The sequence below is a fragment of the Harpia harpyja genome, chromosome 20, assembly GCF_026419915.1.
Source record: "Harpia harpyja isolate bHarHar1 chromosome 20, bHarHar1 primary haplotype, whole genome shotgun sequence".
Classification (NCBI taxonomy): domain Eukaryota; kingdom Metazoa; phylum Chordata; class Aves; order Accipitriformes; family Accipitridae; genus Harpia; species Harpia harpyja.
This window is the reverse complement of record NC_068959.1, coordinates 7,243,806-7,261,934: the sequence shown is the minus strand read 5'-3', so window position 1 is coordinate 7,261,934 and position 18,129 is coordinate 7,243,806. Positions and strand designations below refer to the sequence as shown.

The 18,129-nt window shown below is 60.3% G+C and overlaps 1 protein-coding gene across 4 annotated transcripts; it reads left to right on the top strand.

The window, feature by feature from the left end:
* Positions 1 to 1,104: 1,104 nt before the first annotated feature.
* On the top strand, positions 1,105 to 18,129 carry ANXA6 (annexin A6). 4 transcript variants are annotated; one of them, XM_052816448.1, is made up of 26 exons: positions 1,129 to 1,424; positions 3,853 to 3,913; positions 6,788 to 6,872; positions 7,174 to 7,268; positions 7,427 to 7,540; positions 7,626 to 7,716; positions 7,817 to 7,896; positions 7,973 to 8,029; positions 8,202 to 8,295; positions 8,379 to 8,474; positions 8,724 to 8,782; positions 9,061 to 9,183; positions 9,403 to 9,461; positions 9,907 to 9,985; positions 10,857 to 10,938; positions 11,177 to 11,271; positions 11,713 to 11,826; positions 12,425 to 12,515; positions 13,256 to 13,335; positions 13,540 to 13,593; positions 14,885 to 14,902; positions 15,756 to 15,852; positions 16,174 to 16,269; positions 16,565 to 16,623; positions 17,313 to 17,435; positions 17,764 to 18,129. In XM_052816448.1, exons 2-26 carry the CDS (start codon positions 3,896 to 3,898, stop codon positions 17,821 to 17,823), a joined length of 2,019 nt encoding a protein of 672 aa, XP_052672408.1. In that variant the 5' UTR covers positions 1,129 to 1,424; positions 3,853 to 3,895; the 3' UTR covers positions 17,824 to 18,129. The 4 variants fall into 4 exon arrangements, with proteins under 4 accessions (XP_052672411.1, XP_052672410.1, XP_052672408.1 ...); XM_052816449.1 differs by lacking the exon at positions 1,129 to 1,424 and adding an exon at positions 3,601 to 3,729; XM_052816450.1 differs by lacking the exon at positions 14,885 to 14,902 and having other exon boundaries at positions 1,124 to 1,424.

Genomic DNA, 18,129 nt, shown 5'->3' with positions numbered 1-18,129 from the left:
GTTGCAGTGCAGGGTGAACAAAGCCGTGCTTGTCACCCACGCTGTCTCACATGAGCGAGGTCTCCGGACACTAACGCCAGCCCGAGGGAACATTGCCCTGAGAGAACAACGGGGCACGAAGGAGCAGCCGGTGTTAGCTGGCCACGAGGGTCTCCCCCTCCCAGGGTGCCTCCAGTCCCCCGGGGGGGGCACAGCCCTGTGGCTGCCTGCCAGCCATTGGGCATGTCACACCCAGCCCGGGGTCCCTGCTGCCCAGGACCACCATCTCCCAGGACCACCATCTCCCAGGACAGGCAGGGCTGAGCAGCTCAGCTGCCTTGCAGCCCCAGAGAGATGCTCTAGCCAGTGGGTACCACCACGGCTTGGATGCCTGAAAGGTTATATGCCAGCAGCCTTCAACATCTCAAGGGGGGGCCTTGGTTTTATCTGCTCCTGCTGGTATCAGCCAGAGCACAGACACCACTGCCCATGGCTCCTGGGGAGCTCCTTCAGCTCTTCTGCAGCTTCTGCACTGGCTGGGGCAAAGGGTGGTGGTAAAGAAGGAGCGGCGTTAACCTGGGTGAGGCAGGGAAGGAAATGGCCGCGGGGCACTGCAGGCAGCGGTACAGCCTGCCAGGAGCATCTCCAGGAGACTCAGCCTGCATCTCCACCCGCGGCTGCGCTGCAACGTCTTCTCATCCCTGCGTCTGCAGCATGGGAGGGAAGGTTGGGGGGGGACACGACAGCGAGCTGCCTCTCCCCAGCTCCCTCTGCCAGCTCAGCTTCTGCCCCACAGATGCTCCCTGCAGAGCCCTGGTCAGCATGTTCCCCCTTCAGCAGGTCCTGGGGGGCCAGCCCCACTCCCCCCCCACCCTTGGCTTTTGCAGAGAGAGTCAGGGATGGACGATTCCCAGCCATGACCAAGGAACGGGGTGATGTGGTGCGGGCGGAGGTGGCTGGCAGCAGGACGAGCCCGGGAGGCAGAGGGGTACCCTGCAGCCCGGTGTTCACCAGGAAACGGGGTGGGGGGGGGACGGAAGGGGTGAAATTTCCGCAGCTGAAATGCAATCACCATTACCGTCTTGCATCGCACGCGTCACCGCTGCTGGCACACAGCCCCTGCGTGCACCGGTGGGGCTTTTCTGCTGACCGACCCCCTTCCCCGCACCCTGGCAAGGGGCAGAGCCCTTCCGCGAGCGGCATTGGGTCCCCCTGCACCGTGGGCACCCAAAACGGAGGGGTTGAGGTCTGACATGGCGGCGAGGGTGGGAGCGTGGCCCTGACCCCCATGGCAGGCGGGGACTGGAGGGCTCGTGAGCGGTGACGTCTCGCCAGAAGGAAACAGCTGCACGCCAAGGACGAGCGGCACGGCCACAAGTACGCACCGAGCCCGCCGGCGGCCGGCCGTTCCCACCAGTCTGACCAGACAGGCCTCAGTGCTGCTCGTAAGTGTGCACTGGTGTGCGGGGGGGATAGTGCTGGCGTGCGAGGGGACAGCGCTGGCGTGCAAAGCCACCGCAGTGGCATGCGAGGGGAGGAAAGTCCTGGCCGGGCGGTAAGCCATGCGAGCGGAGGCTTTCTCCGAGGGGTGGCTGCAAGGGGGATCCTTGTTTTTCTTTTTCTTTATATGAAAAATCCTTTCTTTTTAACAAAAGCCTGGGGGGCTGCACTGGCAGCGGGTGCTTTTTCGGGCAGGCGCTGGCGTTGCTGCGGGGCCCATGGGTGTGTCCTGGCCAGGATGCGCCTTTGTCCGTGCCCCGGTTCTGCGGCGGCCGGGGAAATGTCCATCCCTCCGTACAGGGGTCCGAGCTGGGCTTGGCGGGGGGACGATCCCCCTGGTTTGGTACCCACCGAGTTTTGCATAGGCAAACGCACCCCAGAGGCACGGAGCTCTAGAAGGGCAGGGGGACTTCTTGGCGCTGGGGTGGGGCAGGGGACTTTGGGGACATCCCTTGCTTTGCAGGGAGGATGGATGCTGCTTTTTTTCCAGCCAGCAAAGCTCCCTTTCTGCCCCACGGGCAGGAAAATGGGTGGCGGGGTGCTGGGTGTGTCGTAGCCTCCCCCGTGTGCGGCCGTGCTGGGAGAGCCCCATCAGCCAGCGGGCTGCAAAAATAGCTGCTGGGCTCCTGGGGTGACACCCCTGAGCCCAAAGCTGCGGTGGGGAGGCTGGTGGGGTGCATGCCGCTGGGGGGGACAGAGGCTTTTTGGCAAGGCTGGGTCGTTCTGCAAAGGGGACGGGCTGTGCACATCATTTAGGATTTCTCACGGCGCTTTCTGTCCAGGGACCCCCATAACCCAAACCTCTCCATCGTTTTGGGGGGGCTGCCTCCAGGTTTTGCCACTCGCCTCCCCAGGTCGCCTGCTGGCAAGGCGAGAGCCGGGGCAGCCCCCCCGAGCCTCTGCGGAGGTGTCGGCAGCGGTGGGGGACAGGGATGGGGTGCTGCAGGGGCAGGCTGGCGACTGGGTGCGGCCGGCGATTCTCCGCCACTGCTGAGATGAGTTGGGCAGTCTCAGCCCAGCTGCCTCACGCATGGAGCGAGGCAGGAGGGCTGTGCCACGCAGGGTTTTCTCTGTTCCCTGGAGGGTACGCAGCTTCACGTACAGGCTCCTGAGTGGCATTAAAAAGCTGCGTGGGCTGGGGATCCCCTGGTGCCCACCCAGCACCCAGACGCAGTGCAGCCCCACTGCGCATGGGGCATATGGGGGCTCTCCCCCAGCCAGGAGCTGCGGGGAAGGGCGGACGAGGCTTGCAGCCTCCCCAGCTGAAAAAGGAAGGGGAGGCGAAGGCAGCTCTGGTTTTCTGCAAAACTTCCTCCCCTCGGCAAGGATGCCCACAGGTGCCAGAAGGCTTCCTGCACCCGAGCGGGGTGACCCAGCCGCACCGACGGCTGCGGGGCTGGGTCTCCCCTTCCATGGGTGCTCCTGTAGGGATGTAGGGCCAAGCCAGGGAATTTCCTGTGATTTCCCCTGCTCGCTCCACAGCATGAAACCGAGCTTGGCTGGGGGCAGAAATCCCCCCAGGGCGGCCCTCTTCTGCCTTGAGCTTTCCTGCAACGTGTCTCAGAGGGAGGGCAAGCACTGGCAAGGAGGGGGACGTGCCTCATGGCTGGAGCTCAGCTGACGCTCAGTGGTTCATTCATGGCGGGGCTCCATTTTCCAGCTGTTTCTCTCCTTCCGTCAGCTTTCTCAGAGCAAACGGCGCTGTCTGGGGACTTTCTCTGGGGGGGTGGAGAGAGCCCATGCTGCAGCGGGTTGCAGCTATAAATGGTGCTGGTGTTAGAAAACAACCTGCGAGTTACCCTGGAAACCCGGCTGCGCTGCGTGCGTGGGACTGATGGTGGCCTTGATGCGGTGCACGGAAACTCAGATAAAAGCTGGGGGGATCTCGTGAGGGCTGCCCAGCACCATGTGGCAATGGGACATCCCCAGCAGCCGCTGAAGCTGGGGTGGCCCCAGGGCTTGGGGGGCTGCCGGCGGAGCAGAGGGAGCATTGCAGGCTGCAGCAAGGAGGGTCAGCCCCACGGAGGATGCTCGGCCCATTTCCACGTATTCAGCGCTTTCTTCCCCTCGCAGTTTCTCTCTGCGCTGGCAGGAAGCTGTGCGGGGGCCCATCTCCGCTGCCCCCAGCCTCTGGGGTCCCCAACTTGGTGCCAGATACCAAAGGACCTCAGCTCCGGTGACTGCAGGGTGGCCGGTGAAGCCCCTCTCCCCGAGCCTCCGCAGCAGCACCCAGCCATCGTCCTCCCACGGGTACCGCACCCGCAGCGATGGCTGGCGGCAGCACCCAACGGAGGGAGCAAAGCATCCCTTACCTAATGCAGCCCGCGGAGAGGGGGCTTTGGCTCACATCGGCTTTTCTGTTCCCTTCCGCAGCTCCTCCTTGCCCTCGTGCCGGTGATTTCCAGCTTGGGAAACCATGGCACCCAAAGGAAAGGTAAGGGTGACGTACGCACGGTGGGGATGGATACCACAGTGGGATGGGGGAGAGAAGCAGGGCTGCAGGAGGAAGAGCAGAAAGAGATGTTGCACTGGGGATTTGGGCTTTTGCTGGAAAGAAATCCCGCCTCTATCTGAGCCTGCTGCAAGGCATGCAGCCCTGCTTTGGCCTCTGCCCGCCCCAGTTTGGATTTTTCCTCTCTCTGAGCTGGGGCTGGTGCAATGTGGCAGCTGGGTGGGCAGGTGCTCCCTTGTAGCCAGGCAAACGTCTTGGCGTGGGTGGAAAACTCTGCCTCGGTGGGCAGCTGTGACTGGCAGGGTACAGCCTGCCTGCAGTCTGCTAGGCAGGGGAGGAGTCCAGCTCCAGAGCCTCCCTTCTCCACTGCTCAGGGCCAGGCTTTGGTTTCCATTCCCTTGAGAAATCAAGTAATCATTGCCTCAAGCCCAATTACCCTCAGCTTCCTGCCTAGCCAAGGGGGTAGTTGCCTCTGGGTGGGGAAACTGAGGCACAGTGTGGGTAAGTATCACCCCTGCGGTGGTCCAGGACCCCAAGCAGCCCCGCGGTGGGAGAGAGTGAAGCCACGCTAGGAATTTTGCTTCCGCCCTCCCAGCCCCAGCCTGGCTTATTTTTAGCTGGGAGGTCCCAGGCAGGCTGGGATGACTCAGAGGCTGGAGGAGGGGAGGTGGGGGGCCCCCGGCAGCTGAAGTGGGGGATGGAAAAGGGGATGGGGGTGTGAGGAGGACACAGAAGGCAGGATGCTGTTTCCCTCCCGAGTGATGTTTCTGCACCTCCCTGGGGCTTGTTCCCACAAAAGTGCAAGGAGCGTGGGGCAATGCACAGACAGCACTGAGCTCCTGCCTCGGTTTCCCTTACCCTGCCACAGCAGCACTGCAGCAAGGCAGGCAGCTCGTGCTTCGATGGCTCAGCAGGCAGGAACGCAGCCCTGCTCCTCCTCCCCATTTAACCGGGGTCAACATCTTGCCTCCCCATCACCAGCCATGCAACCCCAGCACCCTCCAGCCACCCTTGTCCCCTCCTGCTGCCTCCGGGCACCTCCTTTGCCTTGCAACTTCTCATTTACATCTCTGCAAGGCATATGTGTGGGCAGCAGCTTGCACGGAGCCAGGAGGGTCTGGGAGCTGCCGGGAAGTGGGGCTAAATCCAGCTCTCCCGATGAATCACCTGCAATACGATCTGTCCCCGCGCCCGCCCGGCTCCCTCGAAGGGCAGCGTCTCCTCTTGCCAGACCTGGTCCCCACCACGTAGGACATCAGTGCCAGCAGCTCCTCCTGAGAGGGCTTGTGGGATGTGCCCAGTCCGGACTGGTTTCTCTCTGGAAAATGGGGGTACAGAGGCCAGGTTCTTTTGGAAGGTGCTGGGTGAGATGCGCAGCAGAGCTGTTGTGCTGTGACGTTGGGATGTGACCCAGGGGAGCACTGGGTATGGGGTTGCCCCTTGTCCATCCCCTCGGGTTCATTCCTGGAGGTGCTTGCTGGGTCAGGGACACTGGTGCTGCTGCAGGGCTGGTGCTGCCTGCCTGATGCCCATCTTCTCTGGTGACACACTGGCTTTAGATGCCCATATTGGCAAGAGTCCTGGGCCTTTGTACAGCTCCTGGGGATCTTAAGCCCTGCCACAGATCCTGAGTGAGTGATCCCAGGAAGGTGTACATACCTGGTTGGCACATGGTACAAGCAGAGCCAAGGGAGGTTGCTCAGAGTTTCCCAGGGTGCTGACACAGCTGACAGCCCCGGCTCAGCCTGGCTCCCAGCCCTCCTACTTCCCAGTGAGATCACTAAGAAAATGCTGCTGTTCAGCAATTCCCCCTCTGTGCCTCCAGCAGGGGTGCATCCCAGTTCCTTACACGGGCTTTCACATCTGCTTCCACCCAGGGTTTGTGCTAATCTCGTTCAGAGTCCAACCCCAGGGTGAATTCCCTCAGGCAAAGCTGACCTGGAGAGGGGAAGCCTGGTCCCCGCTTTGTCCCGAGGTCTCTGTTTGGGGGTGTCACTCCTGGGCTTCCCGTTGTGCAGCCTGGAGGTGCAAAGGAGCAGACAGAAGTGGATCATGCCAGCCCCCAGGATTTCTTAGGCTCCTGGGAAAGTCTTTCCCTGTATCCAGGATCTCTGCTTGGATGCCCTGGACCAGCCTGGGCCCTATAGGAGTGCATGCTGGGGCAGTACAAGCTGTTGGCAGCTCTAGCACTTCTCAGTGCTTTCCGCTTAGCAGCCCACCGTGATTTTGTGCCTGTAAATGTGTCTCCTCGCTTGGAGGCTGTGCAGAGCTTGGGCATCCTCAGCATCCGGAGGGTTTCCCTGCTCACAACAGGTGGTAGGAAAATTATTTCCTTCATCGCTCCCAATCCACCCTCCCATAACTCCCTTTGGCCCAGCTGCATTGCAGGGGGATTGCCCTGGTCCTTCCATGCCTTCCCCTGCATTCAGGGTGTCCAGCCCTCCTATGGGGTCTCCCCTTTTCCTGCTGAACCCCCCCAGATGGAGCTGGAAACCCAAATGTGCTCAAGAAACCTCCCCTCCAACCACCAGCTCTTGCTGGCGCAGTAGGGAGGGTTGTATCCGGCTTAAACGCGGGGCACAAGCAGCAAACAGCAATGCCAGTGAGATACAAGAGGGAAGGCTGTGTACTCCAGTGACCCAGCACACAAAGAATTTGCACAATGGGGAGAGCAAACAGGAAAGGAAACAACTAAGGAGAAGAACAAGTGTTTATGTTTGAGGCTGAGCTTTGCCTTCGGGTAGCCCGAGCAGGAGCGGATCTCACCCCAATCCTGCTCAGCTTCACCCTCTCCTTCCCCCTGTCCCAGCGGGGGCTGCTCCTTCCCCTTTTACCTTCTCGCCTCCTTTCCCCTAGGTCTACAGGGGGTCGGTGAAGGATTTCCCAGGCTTTGATGCCAGCCAGGACGCAGAGGCCTTGTACAATGCCATGAAGGGATTTGGTACGGACGCTACTCTGGACTGTCACCCCGAGGCCACGCTGACGTCCCCTATTCCTTTGGTTGACCCTTGCATGGCTGGGCATCCTGCATTGCCTCCCCCCGTAGCTGCACATCTGCTCTAGCAGCGTGCCAGGACTTCTCCTGGCTCCCCTTTCCTCCCTGGAGCCAGCTCAGCTCTGCTTCTCCTTCCAGCCCCGAGCTGGAAGCAGCTTTGGTCACGGCAGGATGGCTATGATAAGCCCAGCTGTGGGGGGTGAGAGCCAGCCATGGGGCTAAACGTGACTCCCAGCTCTCCCCACAGGCAGCGACAAGGAGGCCATCCTCGACCTCATCACATCCAGAAGCAACAAGCAGCGAGTGGAGATCTGCCAAGCCTACAAGTCCCTCTATGGGAAGGTAACGGCAGAAATGCTCCCTAGTCCGTGCCCCCACTGGAGATGCAGGTGGCCGTGGCTGCCACCAACCAGCCCACGCAGGGACCCACTGCTCCCCGGACCCACTCAGAGATGCTGTGGAGCAAAGGGTCCCCCAGCCCCTTTCTTCCCCTCTACCAGGACCTCATCGCAGACCTCAAGTATGAGCTGACAGGGAAGTTTGAGCGGCTGATCGTGAGCCTGATGCGGCCCCCAGCTTACAGCGATGCCAAGGAGATCAAAGATGCCATCGCGGTAAGGGGTGGGCAGCCCCCTCAGGGCCCCTCTAAGGACACCCCGTCTGGCCCCACTGCTCATGGGGCTGCTTTTCTACCCACAGGGCATTGGCACGGATGAGAAGTGCCTCATCGAGATCCTTGCCTCCCGCACCAACCAGGAGATCCACGACCTGGTGGCTGCCTACAAAGATGGTGAGAGCTGGGGAAGGGCAGGGGCTGCCCTGTGTCCCCTTGGGGCAGAGGTGAGAGGGGATCCAGCTCTCCAGGCCCTGACCTCTTCCTTTTCTACCAGCCTATGAGAGAGACCTGGAGGCTGACGTTGTTGGAGACACATCTGGCCACTTCAAGAAGATGCTCGTCGTTCTGCTTCAGGTATGTCCATCTGGCCAAGCATCTGTAGGTGATGGGTGCTGCGCCCAGCAGGGCTGAGCCCGTCTCTGTCCCACAGGGCACCAGAGAGGAGGACGACGTGGTGAGTGAGGACCTGGTGGAGCAGGATGCCAAGGTGAGGCTTGGCAGGTCGCTGGGATGGGTGGCATCCGGGCAGGGACAGGACTGGTGGCACTGGGACCATCCAGACTTAGGCCTGCGAAAGGCACATGGACGCCGGTGCTTGGGCAGAGCCCAACGTGAGCAGTACCCTGACTCAGGCTCTGTCACCTTCCCCATCCCACAAGGACCTGCTGGAAGCTGGCGAGCTGAAATGGGGCACAGATGAGGCCCAGTTCATCTACATCCTTGGCCGGCGAAGCAAGCAGCACCTCCGCCTGGGTGAGCATCTCCTGCGAGCTCAGGGTTGGGCTTGAAGGTACCTTAGCAGCTTCTCCAGGCATCGTCTCGCTCTCATCCCGCAGTCTTTGATGAGTACCTGAAGATTTCTGGGAAGCCGATCGAGAGGAGCATCCGGGCAGAGCTCTCTGGTGACTTCGAGAAGCTGATGCTGGCTGTGGGTAAGTCAGCCCCGGCGTGGGGAGCGCTGCGAAAACACACCGCTGGCTTTGCCGGGGTGGGAAGGCTCAGCGCGAGAGCCAGTGGGGTCGGGGTTGTGGCTGTACTTGGTTTCAGGGAGCTCAGGGAGGCTCCTCCAGGGCGGGTGGGGATGCTGAACGTGTTGCCCAAGGGGCACGGGTGCTCAGAGGCTGGGGGCACTGGTGAAGCTGGGTTCTGACATCCCTCACTGTGACTCAATTTCCCCGCAGTGAAGTGCGTCAGAAGCACGGCAGAGTATTTTGCTGAAAGGCTCTACAAGGCCATGAAGGTGAGTGGATTGTCCCTTCTCCAGGGTGTCCCCTGCAGTGTTGAGGGGTGCTGGCCAGAGGAGGAGTCCCCTTGCCACTGGGTGCTGCTGGAGGGCAGGGCGATGCAGGTCCATGAAGACAGGACCTATGTCACCTGGGGTCTCTGCTTTTCCCTCCAAAGAAGTTATTCCTTCAGACCCGGGGCTGGGTAGAAATCTGATGGAGGGTCCCAAATGCGATGGGCTGAGCAGGGTTCCTTGGCCATCCCAGGCTTGATGCAGGGGCTTCTCTGTTGCAGGGGCTGGGCACAAGAGACAACACGCTGATCCGCATCATGGTGTCCCGCAGTGAGATCGACATGCTGGACATCCGGGAGGTGTTCAGGACCAAGTATGAGAAATCTCTCTACAACATGATAAAGGTAAGTGCTGGGGGTCCCCGATCCCCCTCCGAGCAGCTGCTAGTGCTGCCTCCCTCATGATGCCAGCACCCATGGGAGGGCTGAGCCCCCTCCCCAGCCACCCCGTGCCGGGTGTCCATCTCTGAGGACAAGGCTCAGGGAGACCCCTCTCCATGCGCCCATCCCATGGCACTACCTTGACCCTCCCTGCCGCACGGTTCTCCATCTCCGTCTTTCCAGGAGGACACCTCTGGGGAGTACAAGAAGGCCCTGCTGAAGCTGTGCGGAGGGGACGATGAGTAAGACTGCCTGTCACCCCGTTTGTCCCTCTTCATCCCCTTGGTGCTGGGTACAAACATCTGGGTCAGAGCCTGGTGGAGCACCTGGACCAGCAGTGACAGCAGTTTGGGATGGGGGGGCCCTGTGGCCCCTCTGCATGGCCACCCACGATGCCATAGTCCCTTCTTGGCACGTGGCAGCCCCGCAGGGCAGAGACAAACACCTGGAGGGAGGATGCTCTGCTGGGGGCAGTTGGGATTTACCACCTGCTTCCCCCCCATTCCCGCCCAGCCCCGCAGCAAGCACCCAGCTCCTGCCTGCCTGCCCCTATGCCCAGCACCCGGTGGGTAGAAAATGCCCCTCAAGGAGGGGCAGGATGGGGCACGGGGCAGGGCGGGGGGTGGCTGCTGGCGGGGCTCGGGGCCCCCACGCTCACTGTCCCCTGTCCTTGCCCTCCCGTTGCAGTGCCGCAGGTGAGTTCTTCCCCGAGGCGGCGCAGGTGGCCTATCGGATGTGGGAGCTTAGTGCGGTGGCCAAAGTAGAGGTCAGCACCCCCCAGTCCCCCCGTACCCCCTCTCTGCTCTCTGCCAGCTTGGGACCCCCGGCTGCTCCTCTCTGCCATGGGGCACAGCCAGCCCCACACCTCCGCTCTGCCTCTCGCTCCGTGGCTTCTCTCGACGCCATTCTCCAGTTTTGGGGTACAAGTTTGGAGGGACATAACCCCGGCAGGGCTGGCTGCCCCCCGTGTGTTCCACTAACCCCCTCCTCTCTCTGAGGCCTCCCTCCCTTGGGGCGGCATGCCCTGCATGTCTGTGCGATGCATCACCTGCAGCCCTGGCTCCGGTGCCCGCCGGAGACCTCCTGCTCCCTGGGGCAGCCCACCCCGACGCCAGGGCTGGCTGGGGCATGGCCATGCCATGGGGAGCTGGCACCCTGCATGCAGCTGGAGGCACCCACAAAAGGGTGCTTTGGGATGTGCAGAAAAGACACCCTAAGCCCTACGTGCACGGGGAGGATGGAGATGTGCTGGGAGCTGTAAGGAAGAAGGAGGGTAGGATTACAGGGCAGGAGTGGGCACCCTTTCAGCGACTCCTGACTCTCAGCTGATGTGGCCAGCCCCAGCCGAGGTGTCCCAGCACTAGGGGAGGTGGGTATAACACTGAGCAGGACACCGAGACTCCAGGGACTGTCTGTTGCCGTCTTCTCCCTGCTCTCTGCTGACCTGGCTATGGTTTGCCCCTCGATGGACGGGGTGATAGTGGCAGGGACATCCTCACTGAGCCCCAGGTGCTTGCACTAACACACGACCTGCTTTGGCCTCAGCTTGCCGGGTGGCACCTTCCCTCCCTCTCTCCATCCCTCCCTCCATCCCACCCACCTCGGGGATGAACCCAAACCCCTCTGTGCATCCACAGCTGCGAGGAACCGTGCAGCCCGCGGGAAGCTTCAATGATGACGGGGACGCGCAGGTGCTGAGGAAGGCGATGAAGGGGCTGGGTAAGTGGGGGCCATGTGCCCAGCCCCTTCCTGCTGCTCCTCAGCAGCTCCTGGGGCAGAAAACCCAATCTGGATCACACAGGGCTGCGTGAAAGCCCTGGGGAGGGGGAAAAGAGCCAGTTTTGGAGCCGTGGGAGCTCCTTCTTCCCCATCTCCCGTTTACAGAGGGGACAGCGATGCACCCACAGTTAGGGGTGGCACAGTGTGGCTCTCCCCAGCATTGCTGCTATCGTTGCAGGCACGGATGAAGGGGCCATCATCGAGGTGTTGACGCAGAGGAGCAACGCCCAGAGGCAGCAGATCCTAAAGGCTTACAAGGCTCACTATGGCAGGGTACTGCCAGCCCCCCCCTTCCACCCTGCTCCGTCCTTCTGCCCGCATCTCGTCCCCTCCCATGCAGAGATCTGCCCCTCACTGAAAGAAATCCTGCCCAGGGAGCGGTGGGCAGCCAGGTCATACTGATTTGCCCCGGCATGACTCCCCCGAAGGAAGACCAAGTAGTCAAAGCAGCCTCCCGCTCTGGGTGCACCACCAGCCCAAGGGGAGGGTGTCCCTTCCCCTTAGCTTGCCCCATCCTCGGTCCCGCACAGAGGACTCCAGAGCCAGGATCTCCCCAGAGCCACCCCCCAAAAATGTGACCTTAAATCACCCCAAGGCTCTTCCCAGATGTTTCCCACTTCCACGCTTTCCTGCCCTGTTTTCTCCCTGGTTTTGCCTCAGCTGGTCTGTCCCTGCAGAAAAAGCCAGGGACTGAACCCTCAAACGCTTTTGCAGGACCTGATGGCAGACCTGAAATCCGAGCTGTCGGGCAGCTTGGCCAAGCTGATCCTCGGGCTCATGCTGACCCCAGCACAGTACGATGCCAAGCAGCTGAGGAAGGCCATGGAGGTAACTGCCACGCTGGTGGTATCGGCTTTAGCACGTGAGGACGAGGCGGTTTTTGCTGTGGTTGTACCCACACCGCCGGTGGCCAGGGGCTGTGAGTGCACCCCAGCTTCACATGCCTCCAGGCTCTCATCTCCTACACGGAAGCAAAGCGGAGCAGAAAGCACCAGGACAAAGACCTGGTTTGCACTCAAGACCTACCGGGAGCCCAGTATGGCCTCTTTGTAGCCCAGCACGCTCTAGCCAGCCCATACACAAAGCTTCTCAGGGAGGCCTCCTGCTTCTTTACAGAGCATCCCCACTTTGCAGCGGGAGCAGTGACCTGCCAGATGCAGGCAGCTACAGGAGAGCCAGAGTAGGGGCAAACCAGTGGTGTGCACCACTATCCACCAGTCATACCAGTTGGGACCCCGCTAGCAGCACACTTGGACATTTCCGTGTCTTACCAGCCCTTGGGGCCATTCGCTGGACATGGACTTTTGGCATGTGGCAGTCCTGGGGTTAGAGCAGCCCCCCCTTGCCTGGCACTGGTGGGGCAATGCTGCCGTGTCCCCGTCCAGTGCTGGCACCCGCAGCACTCTGCCATGCCGCTTTCTTCCAGGGGGCCGGCACAGAGGAGAGTGTCCTCATCGAAATCATGGCCACACGGAACAACCAGGAGATCGCGGCTATCAACGAGGCATATCAGGAAGGTACGGCACAGGAGGGACGTGGGAAGCACCCAGGTCCTGGGCATGGACCGTGTTTAACGCTATACAAGGCCCTATCCAGAACCCGGAGTACAATTTTTGTCCCTGGGTTGGGTCCATGGCTTGGTGCTGTGAAGGTCTATTAGTTCCTCAAGGCAAGAGCAGCTCTTCCCTAGGTCCCAACACCTTATTAAAGAGAAGTGGAAACCTGGGCTGAGGCTGGCAGGAGTCCTCAAATCCATCCTGTGACTTCTGACACTCCCAGACCCTGCACTTCTCTTTCCCTTCCAACCGTGCCCCCTTCTGCCTAGGGAAAAAGCTCCAGGTTAATTCCCCAGCCTCTTCTCCCCTGGAGAGCCCATGGTTTTAAACAGATGTCTCTGTGGCTGGTCACCCCCAGCAGAGCGCTGGTCCTGGCCTCTCTCCATGTCACGGTGACGTGCCCCAGCTCTGCCACCAATGTCTCCTCCCCCGAGTGCTCTTTTGCAATGATCTCTTTCCCTCGGGAGCACCTGGAGCAAAAGGCTGTGCTGGTGCCAAGGGCATTAGAGCTGCTAGGGTGATCCCCTCCTCCCCGGGCCTGAAAATAGCAGATGGAGGCATCTGCTTCAGCCATGCGAAGGCTGGAGCGTGGCCACCACCATCTGCAGATCCCATGGGGATCACGGGCACAATAGGTACTGGTGGGTGGGAAGCAGAGCTGCAGGCAGGGTGCAGGGCTCAGCCGTCCCCCTTCTCCACAGCCTACCACAAACGCCTGGAAGACGACCTGAGCTCCGACACATCAGGGCATTTCAAGAGGATTCTCGTCTCCCTGGCTCTGGTAAGGGTGGCTTTTTCGCTGGGGATTGTTCCCTCCCTGCTGTGGGCAGCGGTGGGGGTCTGTGGGGACGGTGGCTATGGAGAAGACAGAGCATTGCCGCCTGCCTGGGCAGTGCTGCTGGACCTTGTCTGCCACCCCCTCGCCTGGGGCTTTCTGGGGATATGTCCTCTCCCCTAGCTCCATGATTTTTGTATTGAACCACAGGGCAACCGCGACGAAGGACCAGAGAACCTCACACAGGCGCATGAAGATGCCAAGGTAAGAACTGTACTGGCAGTGCTGTTACAGGCTCTACAGAAAAAAAAAAAAAAAAGAGAATATTGCATCCCCTGGTCTGGAAATGGCATCTTCAGGGAAGCAAACACTGCTGGGGCAGGGTCTCTGTAAGCTGCAGGGGGAGATGCCAAGTGAAGTGACACCCTTGGAGGTAAAGCTCCGTGGCCTGATTTCTGATGCCCTGGGGTCTGCTGCTCCAAGCACAGGGAAGCTGCAAACCATGAGAGCAGCCCTGTGGCCCAGCCCCAGGGAGCTCCCAACCGGGGACTGCACCATTTCTTGTGCAGAGCTGCCACTTCGGGGTCCAGTAACACACACTGCTGCTGAAATCTGGCACTTGAGCTTCAGGGGCAGCTTTGGGCTGGTCTGCAGGAGCCACCTACCTCTGTGTTGTGCATGGGGCAGCCCTGATGCCTAAGCTGCTTTTCACCCTGCCAGCGTGCCAGAATGCCAGCCCCAGCCCCCAAACCATTGCCTCATCTTCACTGGGCTGTGGTGAGCCAGGACTGGAGGGAGGAAAGGCTGAGCAGCCAGCAACGATGCGGGAGGGTGCTGGGGTCCCATCGCCTGGCTCAGCTCCTGGTTCCAGACCTGTGACCTTTCAGGCTGCGCACCTTGGCCTCCTGCTCCTTCGGGCCAAGTCTTTTCTGAAAGGGGCTGGGAAACTTGGTGCAGGGCCAAACCTGAGCTCTCGCTTGGCTGTCCTGCCCCAGCACCACTTGCTCCAACGCATGCCGGCAGCACGCAGATGCAGCAGGGCTGCTGCCGGCAGAGGGAGCGGATGCCGCGCTGCCTTTGCACCCTGCCGCATGCACCTGACCTGCTGCAGAGAAAGAGAGAACCAGGGATGACGAATGCAGGGACGAGCCAGCCGGGTGGCAGCTGGCCTGGAGCTGTGCTGTATTTTGTCAGCAAAGCTGCCCTTCCTCTCCTCCCGCTGCCTGTGTCTGGCAGAGCACTGGTGTGAGCCAGCCTGGGGCCAGGCAAGGATGCTCCCCGAGGAGCAACAAGCTGGTACCCAAGCCCCAAAGGTGGGGGGCTCGTTTGCTTGGCCAAAGAGCCACCCACCCCACTCCAGGTAGTGGTGTAGAGGCCAAACTGGAGAAGGACACAGGTCCTAAGATGAGGCCCGCTCACGGGGAAGCAGGGGAGCTGGGGACAAGTAATTTTAGGGCATTTTATTAGACTTCCCTTGCTTCATCATGGAAGGATAAAGGTTGAGCAGCACCTTCTGACCCTGTTGTCTTCCTGTCTCTCTCTTTCTCTCTACCAGGTTGTTGCTGAGACCCTGGTGAGTGCCTGCCCTTTCGCTCCTCAGCCTTCTGCATATTTGAGGGCGTGCTGCGGTCTTTGGGTGCAGGGCCGAGACTGGGAATAGCAGCCCCACACGCCGGGCTCCTCTGACCACATGGGCCGTGCTCGCTTGCTTAGTGCTCCGGGGTCCTTGCATCAGGATGGGTGGCAAGGGGACAGATGGGACCTGCACAAGGGCACTTCTCTGCAGCACTGGGCAGGAGACAGAGAAAGCCACCTTCCTGTCCTTGGGAGGGCTGGGGACCAATCCTGCCCGCTGCCTGCATGCAGGACCCATGTTCCTGGCAGTGTGGGACTCAGAGCTGGCTTCCCTGGCTCACCAAAAGCAGGAATTGGGGAAGTGGCAACTTTCTACTGCAATAGCCTAATGGGTGCAATGAGTACAGCCTCCCCACTGAGCCCCGCAGCAGGGGTGGCAGCCGTTTCACTCATGGGTAGCACTGCTGTGGCCCAGGGTGGAGGGTGGCTCCTGTGGCTGGCTGCTCCGAATTCCCTGTTCGATATTGGTCACCCCCAAAACATCCTCCCAAAAGGACAAAAATAGTCTTAACCATGAGCATTGCAAAGCTTTTTTCATAAAAACTGGAAAACATCTTTTGTTAGAGGTAATATGTGAGTGTGCAGCTGTGCACCTTCACATCCATGCACAGAAAATGCCTTTTTTTGGAGAAAAAAAAAAAAAAAAAAGGCTGTTTTCCTGCTTGTAAGAGGCCACCCTCTTTGCAAGAGGGTGTTCAGGACTGGCTGTCCCAGGAAGAGCTGTCTGACATCTTTGTCCCTTTCTGTGCCCGTCCCCCTGCCTCCCTCTTCACTCTCGGTTGCTCTCCCAGAAACTTGCTGACGTCTCCAGCAACGACTCCAGCGACTCCCTGGAGACCCGCTTCCTCAGCATCCTCTGCACCCGCAGCTACCCCCACCTCCGCAGAGGTAGGACCATGTTTCTCCATCACTGCTGGACCTTCAGCTGCAACACAAGTGCTTTGATTTGGGCTGGGTGGGACTCCTGGGCAGCAGGAGATTGGGGTCTCCCCAAGGTTGAGGTTGAGCCCTGTGTCCCCAGCAGTGGTGGGGATGAGGCAGTGGGAGGAGATGGCATGGCCTTGCATTTGGGGTGGCTAGCTGAGGTCGCCCAAGCCTGCTCTGGTCCCATCTGGTCCAGAAGTTCCACGGTTGAGGCTCAAGTCTCCTGGGTGCCCAGGGCTGGGATGGAGCAGCTCAGCGGTGACCCTTTCCTCTCCCCATCCCCAGTGTTTCAGGAGTTCATCAAAATGACCAACCACGACGTGGAGCATGCCATCAGGAAGCGGATGTCAGGAGACGTGAGAGATGCCTTCGTGGCCATCGGTCAGTGTCTGGCGGGTGCTCCCTTGGGGCAGGGCTCCCCAGAGGGCAGGCAGCCCCTTTGCCTGCCTCTGCCAAGGCAATGTGATGGCAGATTCCTGCTGCCTTCGGGCCATGAAGACTCCAAGTGTGGTGTGGGGTCGGGGTGTTTATAGGCCGTCCTATGGGGCTGAGCTTGCACCCTTGTACCAAGGAGGGTTTGCAGCTGACCCAATGGGTGGCACAGCTCCTTGCTGAGATGTGTCCCCTGGGTGCCACCAGCCAGGAGCCCACTTTCTCTCCCCTCTGTGTGTTGCAGTGCGGAGTGTGAAGAACAAGCCGGCCTTCTTCGCTGACAAGCTCTACAAGTCCATGAAGGTGCAGACTGGCTCTCCTGGGGCTGAGCTGCGGGAGGGGGCTATGCTGGGCAGACACCCTTTGGGACATCCTCATTTAACCCCATGGCAGCGATGGGGTTTGTCCCCCGGCTGTCCCTGAGGGAGCAGGGCAGGGCTGAGCTCAAACCAATGCTGCATCAGCTGTCTGGGGTTAGCAGATGTGCCAGGCTTATGTCTTGCCACTAGCAAGCCCAGCACATGTCCAAGAAGAGATCATAGAATAGTTTGGGTTGGAAGGGACCTTTAAAGGTCATCTAGTCCAACAGCCCCTGCAATGAGCAGGGACATCTTCAACTTGATCAGGTTGCTCAGAGTCCCGTCCAACCTGACCTTGAATGTTTCCAGGGATGGGGCATCCACCACCTCTCTAGGCAACCTGTTCCAGTGTTTCACCACCCTCATTGTAAAAAAATTTCTTCCTTATATCTAGTCTGAATCTATCATCTTTTAGTTTAAAACTAAATAAGGTCTTCCCAGAGCCTTCTCTTCTCCAGGTTGAACAACCCCAACTCTCTCAGCCTTTCCTCGCAGGAGAGGTGTTCCATCCCTCTGATCTTTTTTGTGGCCCTCCCCTGGGCCTGATCCCCAACTTGGACTGTGCTAGAGATGCTGGGAGGGTCCCTGAGCCCCAGTCCCTCCAGAGTTATCTGTTCAAGCTCCCCTTTGCAGGGTGCCGGCACGGATGAGAGGACTCTCACCCGGATCATGGTTTCCCGGAGCGAGATTGACCTGTTCAACATCCGGGGCGAGTTCATGGACCTGTTCGACAAATCGCTGCACCACATGATTGAGGTGAGGGGACACGGGTATCCCTCACTGGCTCATCGCTTTCTCTGGCCGAGCCCTGGCCCTGAGCCCTGCAGGGATCCAAGCCATGAGCGGTGCCATGAGCAGCACAGGGGCTGAGCATCACCTGGGGCAGGGAACCTGCCCCAACCAGCCCCAGTGTTGGCAGGTCTGGCTGTAAAGAGAATGCACTGACATCTTCCACTGCTGCACAGATGCCTGTGGGGTGGCCAGGGCATGGAGCTACACCTTTGCCATGCCCAGCACCTTGAACTGGGCTTCCCCAGGGCAGGCACCAGCAGGCGGTTCTCTGACACTGGTCTCCCTCTTGCAGAAGGACACCTCCGGCGACTACCGCAAGGCTCTGCTGGCCCTGTGCGGGGGGGAGGACTAGGTGGCCGTGGGAGCCCCTTCTTCGTGTCTGAGCCAGCACGCACGCACCCAACGCCTTGATGTCACTGCAGCTTCGGGGGCTTCAGGGGACGCTCGGTTCCCTGCAGAGGACGACTCACTTTGCGCTGGAAAGCGGCACCACATTGCAAGCGGGGGAGTCTTGGGGAGGGGAGCAGAGGGGTCTGGGTAGGGAGATTGTCTGTCTCAGTGCAAAATAATTCATACCCAAACAAGCCACTAACCCCGGAATTTACCCAGATGGAAAAGACAATTTTAAATCTCATAAATAAAACCTAACTGTTGCTGA